The following is a 9,019-nucleotide window of genomic DNA, read 5'->3' as shown; positions in this document are numbered from 1 at the left end:
CTCCTACAGGAAGCAGTCCTCCAATCAGAGCAAAGCAAGTCTGTCCAGTTTGTGATTTGTCACTATTAATGGTGCTACATGGAAAGCAAACAGTTAAAATTAAATATTTTTTAAACATAGACACACTTAAAATCGTACTACTCTGGCTCTAATGCTGCCACATCTCTCTATCTGTAATCTGCTCTATGGTCTGTAGAGGTGCAACAATTAATCATTCATCATCAAATATGGAATTAATTGTCCAGTATTTTGCTAATCAGTTTCAGCAATTTGCCAAGAAAAAGCTTTAATGTGGGATTCCAGCTTCTTGAATTTGAATATTTTTGGTTTCTTTCATCTTGTGTTGTAGTAAACTGAATATATTTGGGTTGTTTTTGGGGGGGAGAAGACATTTGCAGACAAGGTAGTTGATGGACTAATCCACAATGGAATAACTGCAGCCAATAGGGTCTAGCTGCAATATCTTACTGGTCACACATCACAAGCAACAGAATCAGAAACACTGAAGGATAAATCTTGAAAAATTAAATGGTCTTAGTGTAATTTTGACAGCCCCAATTTGTTCGAAGATACAGATTAAGTGCTTCTTTTGAAAGAGGTGGAATTGTATGGCAATTTAACTGAGTGGTGAATCCATTAAAACACAGTCCTGACTTAAGTATTTCTCTCACTGTAAATAGACATATGTAAACAAAGAGCTGAACTGAGTAAAGAAAACTGAGTTCAAGAGAGTCGATCATAAAAACTGTTGGTGGTTATTATAGTTAAAAATATTACTCCCATAAATGTCCCAGCTTCTTAGATATATGAATAATCTTTAAATGAACTGGACAAGAACCAAACCGAGCTCAAGTCTTCAAACTTGAGCAGCGTCCAAAGGACAAGCGGAGGTGTTGGAGAGCGCTGAAATGCCACAACGGCTGTATTTCACTGTGAAGCTTCTCTGCGATCAGACCTGCTTCTGTTCGGCCACTGCCCTGCACCACCTTCTTCATCTTCCTCCTCCTCCTCATCATCCCCTTGTCCCCACACGCTGCTGCTGATGGATGAGCTCATTTGCTGCAAATCTCTTTCGAGTCAAACCGGGACACTGTTGGTGCCTCTCTGCTACTTCGCTGGGCACGGAGAATAGAGATCTCAGCGTATGAATACTGCATGTGCACACATGAACGCACACGGAAAATGCATGTTCAAGGACACACGTGCGTTTGAAAAACTGCCTCTTTCAGGAACACTCAGTGAAGTGGCTCTTCGAATGCGTATTTCCCAGCAGCACCCGGGAGAAGCACACACTGAAGAATGCTGTTAGTATTGCATTTGTCTTAACAGCACCACAGAGGGCTGAATCAAAAGCATTGTAAATGCAATAACACAGAGCAGGAAACTGCCGAAGATGAGATTGCCTTGTTTTCCCTCCTTGGTGATTTACAGTGTATACGGGCCATATTCTTGTTCACTGTAGTCATAGAGGAAATGGATTGGCAACAGGCATGGTTAAACCAATTCGCCGGATGAATTTCTTTGAGCAACAGCATCGTTGTGTGTTAGATCGAAGTTCAAGAATGGCTCTGTATTCTTTCTGACTCATTGCTGGCTGCGATAACTTGTAAAAAGGCTTTCCAGAAATATATTTCCATCGATAAGCCGCCCCATTCTGATGTGTCAGTTTTGATACAGGCCACGTCTCTCTATTCGCCGGCCAGCCGACTGAGCCGGCCTCACAATAACTATGATGAATGCAGTGTCCACAGGAACAAACCAGCCATTTGACACTTCATCCCCCTTGATGCATTATCAGCTAATATCCCGTGGATTCGTGGCGGGCCATTTGAAGCCTCGTGATTCGGTGTGACCGGCCTCTGCTGAGCCCTCCTCTGAGCATAGGTGACTGTAATCATCTTACAAATGGCAATGTCTTACTTCAAATGTGTTTGTTGGCCGGAGCAGGCTTTGGGGGAATCAGACGCAGCATCTGTGGTACTGATTAGGAAAACTGACTCTGCCCCACTGGGCCCTCGAAACTATCTGTGAGATCCTCTGGAATCACACTGAGGCCGCTTTAAAGCAAACTAGGTCACGGGTTTGTTTCCCATCATTTGACTGCAAGTCCGAAAAAGTGTTTTCATCTGGGCTAGAAAATTTGATTTTCGCGACACACTTGACGGGCTTGAGCACAGAGAAAAAGCTCAGCGTCCATTAAAACTAGATGAAGTGACAGGTCTGGATGAGACTAGTAGCCTGTGGGAAGTGGTGGAGGAGGGACTGATGAACGAGAGATAGAAGCCCTGCCACGAAATGAAAGGGATCACATACGCAGAGAGATAGAAAAATATCGCTTGTGAAGGGTATTAGCAGTTCAAGGGAGGAAAACAGGAGGGACCACGAAGACTTTCTGATATGTAGCTGCTACCAGATGGGACGGGATGAATCGAAAATCAAAAAAGATATCAGCGAGAGAAACAGAGAGTTTGGGTTCGATCAGAAGAGACAGTATTTTTCTTTTTTGGGGTTGGGGGGTTTAGATGAATAAACTGCCAGTGATCTTTGAAGTTAATCCTGATCCAAGACATCAAAATGATTTGGTGATGATGTGTTTACAGGGGGTGGGGGACCTCATCTGAGAGAATACATTCTGAAGTTTCTCATTCTCCTTTATGCTCACATAAACACCCTGGGTTTGACTGTAGTCCTGCTCAATGAGGCCCGTAACTCAAATACCTTTCCCATGTGTTGTTGTTGTTCCGTATTCCCGATCATTGGTTTGCTTTCCAGATGTGAAGTCCGTCTACAAGCTTCTCTTGATCTCCATGGAGCTTTTTGGACGTCCCGCCGGCTGAGCTGCAGATTTCCACAGTTCTGATGGTGCTTGGATGTCCATTACTGAAGTTTCTGCTCAGAATTTCCATTAATTTGAATACATATTAAAGTGCAAAAAAAGACTAAAGGGACACAGGAAAAGTTCAAACTAAGTACATTTACACAAATGATTATTTTACCCTTTGACTGTTTCCCAGTACTAATGGTCAAAAATCACACTTTGTGGTCAAAAGAACTTCAATTTTAGCTTAGCTTAGCCTTAACACTTTCATCTGGTAGCTTGCACATTACGCTCTGTTGCTTTTGTGGTTTCCTGAGTAGGCCGCATTTTCAGAACAGCAGTAGTAGGACCATTGTTTTTCAGGACAGCACCCCCTGCTGAAGTGGAGTAGGCACTGAAGTTTTACTCTAATGTCGGTCCTCAGAGTCAACCTCATGTCTTACCTCCCTCCAATGTGGGCCAACCTAAAGTAATATTTTGGTTGGATGAGATCCTTAAAACCATAACGTGTTTGTTAGAAAGGTGGAATAAACCTGTAAAACCACAAATATTTTGATCAAAAATGTCATTTTATGAAGTTAACTTTTTTGGGAGGATAGAACTAATCCTTAAAACTATTCCTATCTAAACAGAAACTACTGTTTGTTTGCACTAAGCCTTTAGCCTTTATGCACTTGGACAGAAAGTATATTTTAGGTGGAATAAACCTTCAAAATCACAACTTGTTAGTTAGAAAATACTGAGTGTGTGATGTAAACCTTTAAAATTATCAAGTGGCATTTTGAGTGGAACAAACCTCCAAAACCACAACTTGCTGGCTAGAAAGTACTATTTGTGAGGAATAAACCTTTAAAATTGTAAGTCTATTCTGGGTGACATGAACCTCTAAAACCACTTCAGTAGGTGGCGCTGTCACAAAAATAAAAGCCCCAGACATGAAACCCTGAAAATGTAGCCTCCTCTGCTGCAGACATATAATGCTGAAGTTAAGTTTGCAGATGCACTAACTATGGTTTTAGATGTAAATGGTGCTTTCAACGACACATCACTGTATTTTCAGAAGGTGAAATGTCAGATGATTGATTCGTGCCAAATCTAAAACGATGAAAATACTACTGATCTGTGTTTCTCCAAGATGACATCCTCAAAATTCGTAGTTGGTCCACAACAAAAAAGTATTCAGTTTAGTGTCACAGAGTAAAGAAACCAGAAAACACTGAAATATAAGAAGAAAGAGTCAGAGAGTTTTGACCTTATTGCTCAAAAAGTTACCCAATCAGATGAATCAATGATCAAAATAGTTGTCAATTAACGGAAAAGTTTGACAACTCTTTGATTTATGGATGCAGCTCTTTTAATCACTGCAATAATAAATGACATGTGAAGCTACAGGTGAAAGCTCCCTTTCAATTTTTGGCTACAAAAGTGTTTTCTTATTGTGACCACACCAGTGAAGCAGCATGTAGGACTGTGAATCTGAAGCATCTACATGAAAGTCAGAATTTTAGGACTTACATGTGGACTGTTGTGACTGGCAACCTGTCCAGGGTGTCCCCTGCCTTCGCCCGAGTCAGCTGGGATAGGCTCCAGCCCACCCGCGACCCTGGTGAGGATAAAGCGGTGTATAGAGAATGGAGAATGTGGACTGTTGTCCTCTGGTTGCATTTGCAGGTTGTAAATGCTTCTGCTTGGCTATGTGAATTATCTTGTTTCCCTCAGAGTTTTCATCATTCACCACTGAGATTACAGGTGTTATTAAAACCACCAATGAGAATGAAAATGTTGTGATTTTATCGACTGAAACGAACTAAAGGTTTTGTAGTAGTTTTGCCAGAATCACCCCTCTGTGTGTGACCAGTCCAAACTAATACATCAGCATAATGTTTCAAAATCAATAATCATTTCCCATCTCTGTACAATCAGTCCATCAACCTACCTTTTCATGCTCCACCTCTTCAGCATCATCTCAGTCTGTGCAGCTCCAGGTTCAACTGAAAAACCTCAACCTGCTGGTTTGAGACGAAACACTCTAATCAACTTGTGCTCGATTTTATGACACAGGCGAAGAAAAAACAAAAAGTGGTGGAAAACAGGAAGGACAGATCAGAGTTTACCCCGCTGAACTGGATTGCTTCGACCCTGCGCCACTAATTAACAGCCGGAGGAAGAGGAGGAAGTCATCAGTGGAATCTGGAACCTGCGTGTGCTCGGCTAGTGAGTGTTTAAATGCTGTTTTCTGTTACATACAGCTGCATAGAGCAAATTAGTCTGGAAAAATACGCTCACTAAGCAGAAAGAACAGCTGACAGAAGAGAAAAGATAATAAAAATAGAGGCAAAAAATCAGATTCACAATAAACTATTTAATTTAGGGTAAAATCAGCATCTTTTTTCAAAATTTTCTTTTCTAACTCTGTTGGTTTTTTTTGCAAGCATAGCTCTCCTTATATCAGAAAGACCTGCAGTGAACAGCTGTGTCTTTTCATAGCAGGAAACACTTTTAGACAAGCTGCAATATGAAATTCTAGTGTTTTTACCAAATTCTTAATTAAATAAGACTCTGGTAATAGCTATTTCACAGTTATGTCACAGTATAATAATTCCTCCCTCTGTTTTCATCTGTGCTAACAACTGTTAAATTTCTTCTTACCCCGCTAACTAGTCTTGGAGGATAGCATGAACACCTTATGGCCCCATGTGCCTCTCCATCAGCAGAGATCTTTAATGATGTTTCAAACCGAAGAACCAATTTTTTCAGTCGACTCCAGCAGTAGCAGCAGCAGAGAATCCCAATTTACCCTCTCGCGGCGTATCCTGCAGACAGGATCTGTGGGTGAGGCATCGCACAAAGTGTCAGAAACATCTGTTCAATCTGTTTTGTGCTCCAATGGACAGTATGCCAAGATCTCAGGGCGCACGACTGTAAAAATGAACCACTGACAAGTCTGTCACACTTGATAAAAGAAGGGAACAATAATAATCCTGTTGAAACTGCCGAGCGAAGGGAGAATGGAGTGGACGGGAGCTTTGTATTTCAGATAACACGGAAAAAGGAGCATTTTGTGGAGATATTTCATGCTCCAGACAAAGTGTGGCTGTTTGTGTCCTCTGAGGGGTGAAAGAGGCAGCGTGACCAGCTCATGGTGGGACCGAGGAGCCCAGTCACCGCTGACAGAATAGAGTTCACTGGGATGTGAGAAGAACGACCTCAGTATACAGACGCAACAGTTCAAACACAAACCAGCCAACTGATCGCTATTTGCCATCACGCCTTTAAAAGTTATAAATACAACTAATTAGTCTGCCGCCTTCTTCAGGCCAGCGAGAGGTAGCGGCCTCTCCTCCACACCCATCACCCCCATCCCCATCCAGCTTCCTCATGGGATCGGCATGAGCGCTTAATAAGTGCTAAAACAGACAGGAGCACTATATAAAACCCCTCTGAGATCCCTCTGCCTCACCACACTTAGCTCTGGCCATTCTTCCTTTCATCGTTCACCCTCGTTCATTAGGAAGATTTTAATTGCCAGGATCTCACCACAAGAGTTTAAAAGTTACTCACTCAGAAGAGGTGCTGCTGGTTTTTGTCTCCTTATATTTCTTGCAATATGAGTGAGCAGGCCAAAACAGAGATGTCGTGTGGGGACCAGGGCAGGGGGGCACCTTGGTACCCCCTGAGGAAGTGGTGGCAGCCCAGCCGGCTTCTCAATCAGGATGTTGGCCTGCCGCCCCTCCTGGAGCCGGGGGACGCTCGGTGGATGGACGTGGAGCGGCTCCAGAGGAGTCTGGCAGGATGTTTCATACCCGCTCCGCTCTTCGTGCCCTACATCTCTGGGTCTGTGCATCATAACGGCCAGAAGATCAGCAAGTGGAGGGTGGGCATGGACGTGGCTCACTTCTCCCCCTCGGAGATTTCTCTCAGCGTCAGACACGGATTCCTGGAGGTTGAAGGTACAGGACAGCTCTGTTAATTAAACACCTGGAAAAAAGTTCACTTTATTAACATTGCTAATTACTTTCACACCCAGGCTAGTTTCTATATTTAATACAAATATTAATACTCTTATCTGGTGTAATCTCAAAGAGTTATCTCAATAGACTTTTCTCACAGTTCACAGAATAAACCCCCTTAAAACCAAACAGTGACGGAAAGAACGCTGAATGTAACAAAAATTACAAAGCTGCTTAAATAATGTGCTTGGGGAAATTAAAGTCACAGCTCTGTGGCAGAAATTAATTTCTGTGCTGAGTGGTTTCTCCGTGTTGCTTGATTCCTCTGTGTGTCCTCACATTCTTCCCCATAAACGGTAATCCATCCCCAGGGAGGCACGAGGAGCGGCCAGACGAGCATGGATTTATTGCCAGATGTTTTACAAGGAAATACAGGTACGCAAAGTAAACACTGGCATTAAACTGCAGATGATGAATCTGACACAGATTAAGGCTTAAACACCAGTCTGCAGCTGCACTGGAAGCACCAAGGGCAAGTTTTAAACACTATCTGATCTCTAAGATGCTCACTGAGCTGAAAAATTAGATATTACCTTCATTTGTTTCAGTATTTGCACTCTGTATGTAGTGACATTGTAAACACTGTTGTGTCATTTTCAGACTCCCAGCTGAGGTGGATGTTACCAACATCACGTCGACGCTTTCAGTTGATGGGATTCTGACTGTGGAAGCTCCAGTTCCTGAAACCTCTGTTCCTGCTGCCATCCTCATTCCTATAAAGGTGATCACAACTGGGAAGTCTGCGGTCTCTTGCCAAGAGAAGATCAATAAAACTGACACATCTGTCTGGTAAATTGTAATTCTAGAGCCAGCAGTCGGTTAGCACAACACTAGCCTGGCTGTCTGAAAGATACAAAGTCTGTCAGTCCAAAGCTCACTAATGGGTTTCATCTCAGCTGTTCAGCACATACAAACAACTACGAAGATTAAGAAACACAAGAAAGAGCGACTACAATGGAGTGTTTACCAGACAGACATGAAAGTGGTATTGATCTCCCAGAACAAAAGCAAAAATACAAAGATTTTTAAGACAAGTTCAATACAATATTCGCAGATTACATCTATTTTTTGGTATAAAGTCTGGCATACAATTCAGCTTTAAAGAGGGGCAAGAAAGTTGAGCTATTGTGACTGATTTTTGCACAAATGCAGGTGGAAAAAGGAAGTACTGGAGAGGAAGAAGAGGCCTCTGGTACAGATGCAGATACCTGCTCAGCACCAGGTCACCCAGAGTCTTCAGAGGATCAAGCAGAAACGTCTCCGTCAGATTCCCAGCTTGGCAGCACCTCATTTGGACTTCAGCAGCATGAAGAGAGGAGGGAAGAGGAGGAGGAGACCCGTGAAAAGCCAGCTGGAGAGAGCCACCCTTCAGTGCCTGCAGACGACGAAGGCACAGAGAGTCTTCAAGATTCTCCTGAGCACCGTGAAATGCTGGAAAGCCAAGAAGGCCCGGAAACGTCCAAACAGCTGGAGCACAAAGAGGCAGCCGTGGATGGAGAGATCCAGGTAATGGCGAGCTCAGAGGAAGCTGCCGTGGAGATCACCCAGGCTGTGGAGCAGGAGCTGGGCGCCAGTCCACAGAGCGACGTCCAGAGCCAGGAGCTGGAGGCTGCCGACATAAAGCAAGAGCACACCGAGTGAACACACAATAAAACACAATATCATGAAGGCAAAATCCTGAAACAGCCTGCACAGCTTGTCTTGCGTCAGTGCCACAGATGCATTCTAGTCAATAGCCGTATAACCATGCTGTCTTTGGAGCTCCAATAAAGCATGAGGTGTGAAAATGCTAAATATTGTGTTCTGTGTTGTGCTACCAAATGCTATTATATCCTCATTGTCCTAAAGCGAATTGTTGGCTAGTTGTGTGACTTTGCAGCTGTTTATGAATAATGAGTGGTCACATTTATGAGAATCATACAATTACTTCTGAAACTGTGTGAGCTTCATGATCAAGCTGTTTCAGTGAAGGGCTTTTGACAGTCAAATACTGTAAGTTTGCACAGCTGGGCATTAGTCACTTCTACATGAATAACTTGCCCAAGGAGAAACTGGCGCTGGTCCAGTTTTGCTGTTACCACGGCAACAGCATAACTGAAGTCCACACATATAATCTGACACCATTAAACACAGCAGTCCATGTGAGCCGACACACATCACACAAAGCGCCACAGCCAAAAACTTGTGGATG

General features: G+C 43.2%; 1 protein-coding gene across 1 annotated transcript; it reads left to right on the top strand.

Moving 5' to 3' along the window:
- The first annotated feature begins 4,780 nt into the window (after positions 1-4,780).
- On the top strand, positions 4,781-8,622 carry si:dkey-1k23.3 (heat shock protein beta-1). Its single transcript, XM_051951314.1, has 4 exons — positions 4,781-6,768; positions 7,140-7,203; positions 7,429-7,549; positions 7,981-8,622. Exons 1-4 carry the CDS (start codon positions 6,426-6,428, stop codon positions 8,467-8,469), a joined length of 1,017 nt encoding a protein of 338 aa, XP_051807274.1. The 5' UTR covers positions 4,781-6,425; the 3' UTR covers positions 8,470-8,622.
- Positions 8,623-9,019: the final 397 nt, after the last annotated feature.

Source organism: Acanthochromis polyacanthus, chromosome 7, assembly GCF_021347895.1.
Source record: "Acanthochromis polyacanthus isolate Apoly-LR-REF ecotype Palm Island chromosome 7, KAUST_Apoly_ChrSc, whole genome shotgun sequence".
In the NCBI taxonomy this organism is placed as follows: Eukaryota; Metazoa; Chordata; class Actinopteri; family Pomacentridae; genus Acanthochromis; species Acanthochromis polyacanthus.
The sequence above is the reverse complement of the archived record's forward strand: the minus strand, read 5'-3'. Positions and strand labels throughout refer to the sequence as shown.